This window comes from Eucyclogobius newberryi, unplaced genomic scaffold, assembly GCF_026437365.1.
Source record: "Eucyclogobius newberryi isolate DKJ021-1_F unplaced genomic scaffold, fEucNew1.0.hap1 SCAF_6, whole genome shotgun sequence".
NCBI lineage: Eukaryota > Metazoa > Chordata > Actinopteri > Gobiiformes > Gobiidae > Eucyclogobius > Eucyclogobius newberryi.
In genome coordinates, this window is record NW_027316278.1 from 12,463,295 (window position 1) to 12,479,429 (window position 16,135).

Sequence of the window (16,135 nt, forward strand, 5' to 3'; positions counted from 1 at the left end):
TTTTCTCTTCTTTCTTTCTTTTTTCAATTATTTATTGGATGTCTGCTGTTTTTCATTTGTGTCTGCATTTTCTCTGGTCGTGTTTTTCTTTCACTGTGTTTGTTTTAGTTTTTATGTGCTCATGAATCAAAAAATACATAAAAACATTAAAATATATACCTTAAAAAACGATATAACCTTCAGTACAAATTATTCTGCACTTGTCATTATAGTCACACTGTAATGGAAACCTAAAAAAGGAAAGTTTTCCCCCTTTATTTTAAATGTAGACTGTTGCTTTTAGGATAAACATAATTTAAAGGATGAAGAGTTTCTGTCTCTGTCTGTGTTTTTTAAACTGTGAAAGACATAATGTAAAATATAAACCAGTTAAAATATATATATGTTAAAAGGATGTTTTCCCAGAGCTTGATGAGTTGTTTTAAGAAGTTAGTGAAGCCTAATTTTTGTCAAATCCAGCATTAAGGAGTTTGAATTAATTTAGTTTTATTGTATTGTAGAAAAGGGGTGGGGCTATATATATATTTTTTAACTTTCTTTTCTGACATAAAAGGAGAGAATAAATGAACTTCATGACAGAAATGTGTGTGTTTTCTTGTGCTGACACCGTTGTTTTGTATTTTTCTTTTTCCCATTTTGTCTGAATACAATGAATTCATGTCATCATCTTTCTCACATCTCACACAGGGGCCACATTTCTTACATTTTCAAATACAAAATACATGAATATACACGTATTTTCCGAAGAAAGCCGTTTAAATTTAGCACAGCTGCCACTACACATAACTTTCCCTATGTGTAAACTGAATAAAATGTTACCATGTTGTGGACAGAACCAATAAATGTCGCTTATTGTTAATATTATTTGTTAATTAGTGGCTTCTCATTAAAGGAAAATGTCATATTTTCAAGCGTCAAAAGACTGTTTTTTGCAGAGAAACACACTCTGGACTAGGCTTTTAGCTCGCCGCACCAATTACTTCTTTACGACAGTTTTGACCCCGCTCGAAGGACACGTCTGAGGAAGGCTCAGAACCGCTCGACGCCTTGATCATTTGAGCAGCAGCCGCGATCCAGCATTTCATAAAAGATGTATCGCGTCGCCCAATAAAAGAGCCAGCATTAACACCGGCGTTTATCACGGCACTCAGGATTTCCAGCGATGCCGCGGCCAGTTGTACTACGTGCCGTCCTTGAGGCCAAAATGAAAAAAATAATAAAATAAAATTAAGGTCAGCTGGCGAGTTAATGGCGCAACTGAGACGGCGATTACGGCGTGTCCGAGCTGAGCCTCTATAAGCTTTTAAATATGAAGCTAATTTCAATTAAGCTAATGTAGCCGAGCGCCGGGCATAATTCAATTTGCGTGGCCTTGTGCTATTGATTTCCGAACTATTGACTGTCATTATCCAGCGAGTCGGTTTCAAACAAAACTGTTGCGAAAAGAAGAAACACTGGGTCACGCTGAAAAAAAATCTGATTGAAATAAATGTTGTCACGAAAGAAAATGACATATTCTCTGTGTATTGGCTTCTTCGTTTTGGCTTTGACACTTTAAAATGTCTTATTTCAGAGTGGTGTCTGAAGACAAACTGATATCAGATCTAAATATGAGTGATTTTAGGTCTTTCTAACAAAAATAAGCAACAACTTTGAATTTCACAGGTAGAAATGTGGAAAAATGCTATTTTCTAGCCTTAAACGTGTATTTGAGCTTCACAAACAGTATAATTTGTAGTAAAGTGCGTAATATAACTGTAGATACAATAAAAAAAAACATTGTGGGATCAACATTTCTGTAAATGTTTGTCCAGTAAAACCTAAAACACATGATTTTACCTTCATCAGAAATGCGTCGTAATTTTGTCGTAATTTCCAATTAAATAAACAAATAAATCTGCAAATATGTTTAAACCGGGCTCTGCTTGTCACTCATGTGTCTGAGTGGTTTTCAATTGCCAAAACCAAGTAGATTTTTCATATTTTGTAACAATCTGAGGTTAATCCCAGTTCCTCCAATGAAATCACATCACGTTCCACTTCACTTTTGCCTCCATTCCACCATTTAGAACGTGTTTTCTTTACAAACGTTTAAAGGGCCCATGTATAAGTACTTGTAGACTCAAACTTGACTTTACCTGTGGTCGTAGCTGCCTGCTGATGTCGTTGGGGTCCAGGGCAAACAGGGTTTCCCTCGCCCCGACGTACAGCACCCTCTCGTGGTCGGACAGGGTGAGCATGCTGTAGTTGAACACTCCCGGGACAGTGAAGCGCGCCATGCTGTCCAACACGTCTGCAGACACAAAACCAGCACGCCGTTAACGATGGACAACGTTCTAGACAAATGACATGGCAGTTCAGTGAAGCCCTTACATCATTTATTCATCTCACGTCATTTGATCAGTGCATTTTGGCTCTAAATGACTTGAATAGCTCTAAGTCACGGTGCTGCTTTTATTGGGTTTAAAGTGCATATGACAGTGAGACTACACATTTCACTAAAACACAGTCAACATGAACATATTCAAGATTCTACTCAAAGATTGGCAGTTTTTCCCCAGTTTGACAGTTTTGTGAGCTTTATAAAGTTACTTCCTGTTTGGACATGAGCAGCAGATGTGACAAAGGTAGCGACATGTGCGTTACCTAGCAACCATGGACGCAAATGGTGTCAGTTGTGTGTAAATTGTCTCTGTGTTTTTGATGAACTGTCGCTTATTGATGACATCACAGAGGGATTTTGTTTTAGAACTCAACTTTTTCAACTTTAACCTCCATTTGACTGATTATGATAAATATTTGCCGCAGACACAATCTGACCAAAGTAATTAATCATTAGAAAAACATGAGAACTTGTGCACTTACATTTACATACAAATATGTAAATGTAAAGAATTTGAAAATTGTACATATTTGGGACAAAAGTGGACAGAGCGAGGTTCAATTTTTTTAATTTTTTTTAAATTTTAATTCTGTTGACATAGTAAATACAAAAAAATACACAGAGGGATGTTGATTATCTTATTAAGTATTTGAGTAAAGTGATCTGACTTAGAAATTGCATAAAAACTCAAATTTCTGAGTTAAAACCGTAACAAATCAGGTTTAGAATTGTAAAGTTTGCTGCCTGTAGGAGAAACGGCTTCAGAAATGAAAATGTTATATGTAAATCAATGGATGCAAGTCAATTAGCTGATATAAATACATTCAAGTACACATTTCCAAGTGAAAGTTGTACAGTATGTCGATAGAGCCAACAGGAGTTTTGCCTGTGGTGTCTCCCCTTAAACTATGATGTACCGTGAATCTGTGAATGAAACTTCCCATTTGTTCACATTAAGGAAAGGTTTTATAGTAGAGAATTATAATGATTATTGATATGCTTTGCCCGTACAAGCCTGATCATCCATGCAATAGCTTCTCTTTTCTTTGGTGCTAAAATATCCGATAAGGTCCGAGCTAATCCATGTATGGACTTTAACCATAAACCACTCTCAAATCAATATTAATGATCATTTAGAGTTAACATGACGAATGGCTGCATTTTAAAGAGGTCATTTGGAGACAGACCTCTGGAGAATTAAAGCCTCCAGTTCCCATGTGGCCCCTGGAGATTTGCAGTTATATTAGCATTGGGCTTTAGCATTCTGGGGTTGCTTGTAAAAGGGCCCTTAACTTTTAGTGGTCTTTAGTTTGAAGGGGCTAGTGGAACAAATGCCTTGTCATTTCACGGCCATAACAGCCATTTGGAGTCTCCTCTGGCCTGACAAAGCGACACAGGGGATTGTCGGACGAAATCAGCTCATTTTACAGTATTTATCGCCAGTATTTGGTCAGAATGTTGATTTTGTAGAACTGTTTGACAAAAAATAAAACCCCAGAACACCTTGTTTTTGGTTGATTTTTGTTAAAAGGTTGATTTTGTTAAATGGTTGATTTTGTTAAATGGTTGATTAAACTGTGAGAAAATTGGGTCAGTATTTATTGCCCTATTTTGATCAGGATCGTGATTTTAGAGAGATTTTGTTCTTTTGTTGGGTACGCCACTTGCTTGTTCCCATGGCGATGTTATTGCTTTGCTAGAGAGTTCCACAGTAGCAGCATTTTATCTCCAAGTTACAGATCAGATTTGTGGAGAGGCGACCCTGCTCATGGTAAGAATCGATATTTTTCAAGGTAGCGATAACTGGGGCTGCAACAATCGATTGATCGCAGCTAATCGATTATTTAAATTATCGTCAACTAATTTAGTAATCGAATAATAGTTAACTGGTCTGAGACAAGACATTTTATGATTCAAATTGAGCCACAACTGCATAACAATGACACAGGAAATGAGTGCATTTTGTGTATTTACTGAAAAGGACATAAATGTTCACCAGCAGGATCCTAAAACGGCTTCAATTCAGTCAAATTTAGTAAAAACATGTTCCTCACGTGACTTTTGTGTTCTAAACAAAATGATCATACGCCACAGCCTTTAAAACTAAAATGTTTTTGTGTTAACAGTGATAACTTCCAACAAAATCTGAGAATTGAGTGGTTTTCTGCTTTTTACACTGTATTTACAAGTATTTTAAGCCCAGTAATTTTTGAGAATGTGTATGAAGTCAAAGTAAACAATGTCATGATACTTTTGATATTGGGCAAGGTTTTATAAATAATCTTACATTAACGCCACCTCCATCAAAATCCAAAGAAACTCTAATCTTTGTCACAACAAGGGCAGGTCCAAGAGCCATTACCGTGTGTTTATTTGCAGAGTTTGTCTAAATACGCCAACATCTTATCGGGCTCGTGAGGTTCAGAGCTGGACCTTATCAGACATGCTTTGGCTCCTACTTCAGGCCGCCTCAAAGTAAATAAAAGACTTTGGGAAGATCTCTGTTTGGCGCAAACGTTATTTACAACAGATTGTGAAGTTTGATATTGCGAAATTAAGCAAAACACACAAGGATTTGTTTAATATTGTGTAATGAAACTTGAAACTCCTTCGAATTAATTATAACAGTTTTTAACGTTGCAAAATCCAAACAATACATTCTGTTGGAAGAGAATGTTGAAACAGTCGACAAAAGTCTAACGCAATTTTATTTACGTCACTGTTGTTTGGTCACGTGTCGATTGCTGTGAATAAATGTAAAATTGTAATGTTTCTCACAATAATCCTAAATTGTAAACATGATTTCTATATTGATATTAACTTGTAAATGTTATATTGCTCACCTTGAACTACTGCAGTGTTAAAATAAAAGATAATCTGTACTGTGATGGAAAAATAATGCATTTAAATACATTTGTTACAGTTTAAATAAAAACTAAGTGACTTTAGTGATAGAGCTCCCCCTACTGCTCCCTTATGGAAGTACACGGTCAGAGAACAGACAGAAAAATCACTTTTTTCCACCCCCCTTCATTTATTCTTCTTCGTTTTTAACTGTATTTAAAATTGCCAAATATAAAAATAGAACCAGGGTTTCACAGGATCGGAGTCTCGATGTCGAAAATGTTGCTGGTTTTCCGCCAAGAGACAGCAGGGGGCAACGGCAAACACTTCAAACGCCCCAAACATACTGAACGATCACAGAGACTTATAAAGACATTTAGCAGGTTCTCCGTTTATTGTCGATTTATTGTGAATAGAGCTTGATTTCGCTCTATCATTAATCCATTTATGTATTATTACAAATGAGAAACCAGATTGCAGACACACGTGGGCTGAATGTGCAGCGCGTGAAAGCTCATAATGCGCAGTATGAACGGGTGCGAATCTGTGGGAGTGATTAGTCTGTTATTTGAGCCGCACATTCGCAGCGCAAATCGCATTTTAATTCAGGCAAAAAAAATAATAAAACAGGCCTTACACTGTGTCGAGGCGAACACCAGGGGATTAAACGACATTAGCTACTGGATAATGATGGTTAGACATCTACTGGTGAAGTCAGTGGGATTCATGAGGCCTTGACTGAGCTAATATTACATCAATTCAAATCAATTCTACCACAAGAAATGTTATTACTTTTCAACAGACCAGGGCGGATATGTGTCGTGTGTCTTGAATACACGTTGTCCGTTTAGATTTATAGGGTTCTAATTAACGTATTTGTCTATAAATCGCACCTTTTTTCATAGTTTTGGCCGGGGTGCGACTTATACTTATATACTTATACTCCGGAGCGACTTATATGTGATATTATTTGTTATTTTCACACTTTCACAACCGCATTTCATACTCCAGTGCAACTTATATATGTTTCTTACTTCTCTATTATGCATTTTTTGGCGACTTATACTCCGGAAAATACGGTTCATATCATGCCGTTTGGACTTTCTGTACTTTATCTTGATTTGGATCAGTTTGTTTTCAAAGCGTGGTCAGAGAACTGTTCATAAGGCGTTCTGATTACAACATTTTTAGATACTCGATGTATTCAACTCAATGTAATTCAATTGAACGCCTGGGTTTAATTATTTCTTTGTACTGTCAGAATCCACATGGGGATTAACTTTTCATTACAGACATGCAGCCAACCAACAGAAGAAATGTCATCAAAAATAAGAACGGGTTGGACAAAAATAAGACACAACATTCAAAGTCACAGTAGAAAACATAAATAAACTTGCATCTTAACTTGGCTGTATGAAAATATAGTGTCCTCACAACATCTATACTTACATGATCAAGTAAATTTTCTAAGTGATAATAATATGTTTCCTTTTCAATTCAAGATGTTACAATCACAATCTGATTTGAGTTTTTTAAGAGCTTTCTATGATTTCAAATGCAACTGATCACTTGCCACATTACGGTCTTGATGCCCCAGTTAAGCTCAAATATTAAATCTCAGATGAATAACGCTGTGTATGACTTGAATATTAAAGAACATAGCGGAATTATTGATGAGTTGGAAAAATCTGACCCTGATTGGCCCCCAAATCCCACTTTGGGCACGTCTGATTTCTGTCTGTACTCATTCTGTTGTTATTACAGCTTAATCTCAAAGGGATTAAAAATATCCTGTCGGAAAGATGCAAAAAAAAGCTGCTTCTTTTATCAAAATTAGACATTTCCACCTGCTGTTTTTATGTGTTGCGTCGATGTCTAAGACGCTACAATAACATGCTCTTCTCAACTCCCCTGACGAGCGGAGGGAGAAAAAAAAAGCTTGCGTCGAAGACAAATCAAGACAGAAAAATAGATGTTGTTTAGTTTTCATTATCTGCACGCCTGTTACTTCTATAGTGTCACCTTGTTCCCCTTCTCGCTCGCTCTCCCTCGGCTGATGGAAGATGTGCAAAATCGAACAAAAGAATACCCAAGCTCCACACGCAATCTCGCAAATTGAATGACTGTGTTTTTCCTGCATAAAAATTGCAAGTATATTTTCGCCGGTCTGAAAATAGCAGCAGAAATCCATAGAGGCAAATGATTTATGGTGAGACTAACTGGTCATGTGACGCATTGGCCTAGTTGGGACCACTCGTAGACAGACTTTCACATTGTTGCTGGTGAAGAAAAGAGGATTGAATTGTAACAAGGAGAAAGAAAGCCTGTTAGCGTTATGAGTTACGGTGGATGTTTGGGGGGAACTGAGAGAGTGTCGCTTGGAAAACTGACTTAATCTCCGCTTTATAAAGTTCTTTGCACAGTGACACCGAAATAAAGTCCAAAACTAGACTAGAAAATCTTTGTCCTTTAACAAAATACCGTGTTAAATGACAAATATTACGCATTATTTGTATTGTTTTGGGCTTTTAAACATGCTCTTGTGGACTCTTAGTTTGGTATGTCATCTTTTAGAACTTTTAATTTAACATCTGTATCTCGGCTGTTTCTGCTGGCACTAACTGAGTTTTGGCACCGTCTACTGGCTGCCGAGGGAATTACACAGGTTGATAATAAACAACTGAAATGTTTTCTCTGGAGATGCTATAGGTAGCAAAACTGTTGTATTAGTCGTGATTTAAAGGAAAGTCTGGTGATGATATATGGTCTTAAAAAATCGAAGCACTGAATACTCTCGGAGCCTCGTCACGAAACGAGAAGACGTCACAGATGGAGAAGACGTCACAGTCGAGAAGACGTCACAGATGGAGAAGACGTCACAGATGGAGCAGACGTCACAGATGGAGAAGACGTCACAGATGGAGAAGACGTCACAGTCGAGAAGACGTCACAGATGGAGAAGACGTCACAGTCGAGAAGACGTCACAGATGGAGAAGACGTCACAGATGGAGAAGACGTCACAGTCGAGAAGACGTCACAGATGGAGAAGACGTCACAGATGGAGAAGACGTCACAGTCGAGAAGACGTCACAGTCGAGAAGACGTCACAGATGGAGAAGACGTCACAGATGGAGAAGACGTCACAGTCGAGAAGACGTCACAGATGGAGAAGACGTCACAGATGGAGAAGACGTCACAGTCGAGAAGACGTCACAGATGGAGAAGACGTCACAGATGGAGAAGACGTCACAGTCGAGAAGACGTCACAGTCGAGAAGACGTCACAGATGGAGAAGACGTCACAGATGGAGAAGACGTCACAGTCGAGAAGACGTCACAGATGGAGAAGACGTCACAGATCGAGAAGATTTTCCAGATTGAGATGACGTCACAGTCGAGAAGATGTTCCAGATTGAGAAGACGTCACAGATCGAGAAGATGTCAAAATTGAGGAAAATTCAGAATTGATTGTTTTGAGGTTCAACGAGGAGAGCACTTTCTAAACAGGATTCATAAAACTAGCGTGAATGAAGCTAAATGCTACTCCAGGTCTGTTTTTGATGAGGGATCAATGTTGGAACAATGTTAAAAAGCTACAAATATCTAAATATCTAATAATATAGCATAATATGTGTCCTTTACAGGGACTCGCGTTTACTATTAATTAATACCCATAATAATATGGGTTTGTTTTTTAAACTTCCTATAATCTGTTATCTGTCCTTTTCCTCTGTATCTGCGTTGTATCAATGAAATTTCCCCCTGTGTGGACAATAAAGGATTATCTTATCTTATCTTAATATCTAGCATGATGTATGTTACACAAATGTGGTCCCAACAGCTACAACGTCTGGTTGTGTAGTATATGCTTCAGTCCCCGTTCTCTGCAGAGGGGGATGTATAGTAAATGACTCAATGCAATGCAATGACTCTGAGAATATAGATGTAGTTTTCTTTAGTCTCTATTTGAAGGGACAGTGTAGCATCAGAATCAGAACTTGCATCAGAAAATTGTCTATTACTATTTGCTAGGAACTTGCTCTGGTGATATGGTGCAGCCTGAACGTATGAATAATAATACAAACAAATATATAAACTCTGATAAAATAACACAAGACATGCATACAAAAATGAGCTCCGAAAATAAAATAAAAACAGACCAACTTTGACTGAGTATACACACAGCACGACACGGATGTTCTGCAGTCCCTGATTCACTTGTATAATAGCTTGATCCATAACAAACACTCAAACAAAAGCTACCGATGACAAACGAGATGTGACACTACACGAGGACACAGTGAACAGGCAAAAGAGGGCTCGAAAACGTGACGGGTTTAGTGTCAGAGTGGACCAGGGAGTATAATCAGTGAAGGGATTGTGGGAGTGTGAGATGAGAGCGAGCAGAAGAAGCAGGGGGCCACCTCTGGGGAGATCTGAGCACATCTGCTACCTTACACAGCCAGGCAAAAAAAGAAAGAAGAAAAGTAATTACACTGTGGACAGAGATCTTTACTTTTATTATTGTATATTCTGTAATAATTCATAATAATACAACTGTGTCCATGCAAACGCTATATGTGCAGCTCTTTAAGGCTTTAAACTGTCTCTCATTTTCATACAAACTTATCCTTGATCGCACATACAAGCCGATCTGAGTATCTGTGCAGTCCAGTGGTGTGAAACTGGCGAAAGCTTTCAAAACGTTTTCTTTGACTATATATCTGACCTAAACTGCACTCATAAGACTCTAACCACATGGGATTCATACAAAAACTATAGTGTGTACATGAAAGTACTAGGAAACGGTGTATTTATATGTACAAATGCAGCTTAGACTCATGATTCAGTCCCAAACCTTTAGCTGGCACGCTCCTTGCCTTCTCCTTCTTCCCATAGAAATACTCAATAATCAATAAACCACCAACAGGCCAACAGCCCTTACTATAAGATAAGATAAGATAAGATATTCCTTTATTGTCCCACATGGGGAAATTTCATTGGTGCAACGCAGGTAGATACAGAGGTAGATACAGAAGAACAGATCACTTATAGGAAGTCTGAAAAACACTGATGTTGCACATCAGTATTAGGTTAGGTCAGTATTGCGAGTGTTCAGTACTAACAGTTTTTGTTATAAAGTCTGACAGCAGCAGGAAGGAAAGACCTACGGAACCTTTCCTTCGCACATCAAGGGTGGATCAGTCTCTCACTGAAGCTGCTCTCCAGAGCGGAGAGAGTGTCCTGCAGGGGGTGACACTCATGGTCCAGCATAGATGTGAATCTAGCCAGGACCCTCCTGTCCCCCACCTCCTGCACCGAGTCCAGAGCACAGCCCAGGACGGAGCTGGACTTCTTGATGACTCTGTCCAGCTTCCTCCTCTCCCTCTCTGTGATGCTGCTGCTCCAGCAGGCCACACCGTACAGGAGGGCCGATGCCACCACAGAGTCGTAGAAGGTCTTCAGGAGTGGCCCTGTCACTCCAAAAGACCTGAGTATCCTCAGGAGGTAGAGCCGACTCTGGCTCTTCCTGTACAGTGCGTCTGTGTTATGAGTCCAGTCCAGTTTGTGGTTCAGATGAACACCCAGGTACTTGTATGAGTCCACTCTCTCAATGTCCCGTCCCTGGATGTTCACTGGTGAGGGGGCAGTGGGGTGGCGTCTGCGGAAATCCACCACCATCTCCTTGGTCTTCCCCGCGTTGATGAGGAGGTGGTTCCGCTGACACCAGTCCACAAAGTCCTGCGCCAGTCCTCTGTATTCCGCGTCATCGTCGTCCGTGATGAGTCCGATGATGGCAGAGTCGTCAGAGAACTTCTGCAGGACACAGCTGTCCGTGTCATGTCTGAAGTCTGCAGTGTAAAGGGTGAAGAGAAAGGGCGCGAGGACAGTGCCCTGGGGCGCCCCCACACTGCAGGTCCGAGTGTCAGACACACAGTCCCGTGCTCTCACAAACTGGGGTCGGTCTGTGAGGTAGTCCAGGATCCACTCTGCCAGGTCATACTCCACACCAGCCGTCTCCAGCTTGTCCCTCAGGAGCAGCGGCTGGATGGTGTTGAAGGCGCTGGAGAGATCGAAGAACAGGATCCTCACAGAGCTGCCAGGCTTTTCCAGGTGAGAGAGAGAGCGGTGCAGCAGGGAGATGACGGCGTCCTCCACTCCGATGCCAGACCGATATGCAAACTGCAGCGGGTCCATGGCTGAGCTCACGGTGGAGCGGAGGTGGTCCAGGACTAGCCGCTCCAGTGTCTTCATCAGGTGGGACGTGAGAGCCACTGGCCTGAAGCTGTTGAGGTCTTTGGGGCACGGTGTCTTAGGCACAGGTACCAGACAGGAGGTCTTCCAGACCTGTGGTACCACCCTCAGCTTCAGGCTCATGTTGAAGACATGCTCCATAACTCCACACAGTTCATCTGCGCAGGACTTAAGGAGCCTGGGGCTGATGCCATCAGGTCCTGCTGCCTTCCTCACTTTAATCCTCTTCAGCTCACTCCTCACCTGTGCTGCTGTGACAGTCAGTGGTTGGCAGGGGGACCGTGTGCTGGGGGGATGGGTGAGTCCAGGCGAAGTGGGGAGCTGATGGTCCGGGGCAGATAAGCGAAGAGGAACAGATGCAGGGCATTGTCCAGCTGTGGAAGAGGGAGCATGCAGCTGTGCAGGGGGAGGGGCGGGTGACCGATCAAACCTCAAGAAGTGAGCATTTAAATCATCCACCCACTGTAGATCCCCCTCTGTCTGGGCAGGGGGGGTTTTGAAGCCCGAGATGGTTTTCAGGCTCCTCCACACTCCCTGAATGTTCTTTTGCTGCAGCTGCTCCTCCATCCTCCTCTTGTAGCCGGCCTCAGCCTGCCTGATCTTCCTCCTCAGCTCCTTCTGCACAGTCCTCAGCTCCTCCTTGTTCCCTGACCTGAAGGCTCTCTTCTTCTCCTTCAGCAGAGCCTTCAGTTCACGGTTAATCCATGGCTTGTTGTTTGGAAAACACCGCACCGTCCGGGAGGGAACAATGTTCTCAAAACAGAAGTTGATGTAGTCCGTGATGCACTCTGTGATGGTGTTGATGTCCTCCCCATGTGGGTCATAAAGCTCAGTCCAGACAGTGGTGCTGAAGCAGTCCCTCAGAGCCTCCTCGCTCTCAGCAGACCACATCCTCACCTCACGGGACACCACAGGCTGCCTGCGCACGATGGGTTCATACACAGGCCTCAGATGTACAAGGTTGTGGTCCGAGCTGCCCAGGGGAGGGAGGGGGGAAGAGGAATAAGCCTCCTTGGTGTTGGCAAAAAACAAGTCCAATGTTCTATTCTCTCTGGTGGGGCAGGTAACATACTGGGTGTATGTTGGTAGGACAGAAGAGGGAGAAGCGTGGTTAAAGTCACCAGAGATGAGGAAGAGAGCCTGTGGATGCTGTGTTTGCAGCCTACAAGTGCAGGAGAGCAGTGCTTCACAAGCATTTTCAGCATTGGCAGACGGGGTCACATAGACTGCGATTAAAATCACATGTGAGAACTCCCGGGGCAGATAGTATGGCCTCATGCCAATAGCTAATAGTTCAATATCCTTGTTACATAGCTGCTCCCTCACTGTGCAGTGTTCGGGTTTGGACCAGCTCGTGTTCACATACACCGCCAGACCGCCTCCTCTTTTCTTCCCGGATTCTCTAGTTCTGTCCGCCCGCAGCAGATGAAAATTGTCCAAACCTACAATAGAGTCTGGCATTTCTGCTGTTAACCAGGTCTCTGTGAAAATCAAGACGCTGCTGTCCCTATAAATCCTCTGGGACCGCATGAGGCTCGCTATTTCCGTCATTTTATTTTGAAGGGACCTCACGTTACCCATGACTACGGCGGGAACCGACTTCCTGTTTTCTCCTCTCTTCTCTCGGAGTTTAAGTCCAGCCCGTCTGCTTCGTTGCGTTTTCCTTAGGATATCCGCCGGGATAACGTGACGATCTCCGGGTAAGACGACAGTTCTCCGCAGTTTCATGAGTTCCTCCTTTGTATAAACGCGGTACGGCGCCGGCCGGGGGGCGGGGCCGGAGCCGGGGGACTCAGAGCCAAGACACATCGCAACGACACGACAAACACTCAATCCAGCCGAATAAAGTCAAAACAAGTTAATTTAAAGCGATTCCAGTGCGTGTCCCGATCGTTCGTGAAGTTCCTCTTTCATATAAACGTGTATATCAACGTGTACCGACGACACGCCATACTTTAGCGCGGCCGGAGGGCGCGGGGGGGCTGGTGGGCTCGCTCGGAGCTAGCTCACGTCACAACAACACAACGGACGCAACGAAAAACGCACAAATCCAGCCGAAAAAAGTCAAAAACAGTTGAATTAAAAAACTATTCCAGCGCGTGTCCCTATCGTACAGTAAAATAGTTAAAATATACTAATTATATTTACAAAATATAGGAGATAAAGCACAATAAGTGTGAGAAAGAAGAGAGAGCGTTTACACCGGGCTGCCAGCTGTACCAGCCCCTTATTATCTATAGTGAAAAAGTGTCCAACCACAGCACTAGGGCTGGGCCAATATGAGTCTATTTGCCAATATTTGTTTTGCTGCTGTAGCCAATAATCGATATTTGCCGATACTTATAGTAACATTTTTCAATTATCTGCTAAATTAAATGATTAGTTGCATGATTGCGTACACATATGGCCCTAGTTTAAGCCAAAGAGTTCTTCTAGCTCCATCTTTACTCCAGCATCTACTACTTAAAACAAATCTGAGAAATATCGCTGCCAAATATTGGCTCATTTTTCAATATCGGCTTATACTGATATCTGTGAAAAGCAGTTGATACTGACACAGAAACAGATATAACACTCATCCATATGAAGCACTGAGGAGACGTGGTCCAAAACATGTACATCAGAAGTACAACTACTACAACCATTACATACAATCCTCTGACACTAAAGCTAATTCTACGTAGACCAAACTAAAGCTGTATAAACGTAAAGTAAACGGGCTCATGATGAACTCAATTTAAAGGCATCACGTGAAGGCAACGGGCATCTGCATCTTCCATTGTTTTTTTGTTTTCTACATGATATACTGGCTACCCTTTGTATTGACACAGCGCATGACTTTGACCTTTCTTTTTTCAATGTAGCGGCCGAACATGCTGCATAGGGTTTCTGAGTGCTATAGCGTCCTCATTACAACGTCTAGCAAACGAATGGCTAAAGTTCAATAAGGTTGAAAGTGTGCTGCTCCCGCCACAATATTCCACATTTTATTTTCACATATATGGTACGTAAAGGTAGAAGATAGCGCCGCGTTGTTTGCAGGGATTGAACTGCAAACCAAAATGTCTGCCAACTTCCCAAAAAACAACACAAGTATTAGTAGCAGAATTTGTTGTAGTTTAGGCTTCTCGTTTTCTTTTTCTTCACATCTTAATCTAAATTTCTTCCCCCTCAAAAACAAAGTAACACGGATTTTTTGCCCTCGTAGAACCGCCAACTTTCTCACACCGCGCTGAGGCTTTGTAGATAACATCCTGTCCATACCTGGCTTGCATTAGTGTTCATGTGTATGCGCAAATATCCCGCTAACGCCGTGCGATTTTTTCAATATGCTTTTCCAGCTGGAATGAAATGCAAGGCAAACAAAGCGGACGCTGGCTTTCATCTCGTCCGAGGAATAGAAACAAAGGTGAAATGCACTTCTGAGCGTCGCGTAAAAGCCAACCTTGTTTTGAGGGAGGCTTTGTAGTAATGGCCATGCAGAACAAATATCTTTACCCAACCTGTGTTTTCGAAGGGCCTGGGGAGTTGGACGTGAGCACCGTGGGTCGGGTTGAATTACAAAGGCTTTGATTCAGAGGAACAACAGTTTGTGGACCCATGAAAAAAAAAAAAAACAAGACAAGAGGCGTAATAAGGAGTATAAACAAATGTGCAAAAAAACAAAAAGCAATCATGAGCAGAAAAGACAAATACAAAACACACGGCGCTCAGAGGGCCTGACCCAGGGCAGAGGAAAACATGGACGATCAGCGCAACCCAACGACCTGCAGTGTTTGTGCGGAGAGGAGTGGTGCGCTGTGATAAAGAGGTCGTAACAGAGGACAATAGGAAGGGTCAAAACACCAGGGAGGCAGAGCTTTGAATAACAGGGCCACAAGGGGGCGGTAAACATGGTATACTTGTGCTAGTTCCAGGGCTGGATAAAGTAAGTTGTAAAAACAAGTCCAGTTCTTTACAAATGTTGTTTTGCGATTCAAGTGTTAAAGGTTTAGATCGTTATTCATAATTCAAGGAGGAATGCATTTTATATGTGAAGAAAGATAACAAAACAAAACAATGGTTGATTCAGCTTGTCAGTCCCACTTACGAGAACTTTGACATTTTTTGTCTGTTCTTGGGCAAGATACACAAATGAATATAAAATGGAATAATAAAGGGCTAAAGATATATGGCATTCTTAGAAAATAATCATGTTCTGAAAAACTATTTTTTTCAGTTTGGGAACTGCACTCTCAAGGCCATAAAAAATGCATAGTCTGGACCAAACAGGCGAGGTCTTTTTCTGCTAGTTTTTATGACAAAATAGGGAGAGACAATTTTTCTACAATGTTATGAATGGCTAAACGATTAAAAAAAGACTAGATTATAGAGACAAATCACAGGTAAAAGCTTAGATTCTTAAACACTTGTGACGCAACACATACTAAACACAACGTAATTGTCATCATTCTGCTATTTTAATACTTTATACAGGGTTGAAATTCTAAAGTAGGGCATTTGTTATCTGGATGCTTTACTACATTTACTCAAAAAACTGGTTATTCTTTCCACTTCTATTATACAGTTTGCTATTGTGTCACTCCATTACCCTACTCACGGTGATACATGAAATCTCCTTTTCTGCTGCAAAAAAGCTTTTCTATATTTTTT

At 41.4% G+C, this 16,135-nt stretch overlaps 2 protein-coding genes across 2 annotated transcripts in view; both read right to left on the reverse strand.

The window, feature by feature from the left end:
• ap3m2 (adaptor related protein complex 3 subunit mu 2) overlaps positions 1–16,135 on the reverse strand; it is a 259,737-nt gene that overhangs the window by 150,916 nt on the left and 92,686 nt on the right. The gene's annotated exons all lie outside the window — the stretch shown is intronic.
• The window catches only part of sema4c (sema domain, immunoglobulin domain (Ig), transmembrane domain (TM) and short cytoplasmic domain, (semaphorin) 4C), an 87,335-nt gene that overhangs the window by 52,614 nt on the left and 18,586 nt on the right, over positions 1–16,135 (reverse strand). The window contains exon 2 of the mRNA XM_072432794.1: positions 2,139–2,293. Coding sequence (XP_072288895.1) covers positions 2,139–2,293 — 155 coding nt within the window. The remainder of the gene's footprint in view (positions 1–2,138; positions 2,294–16,135) is intronic.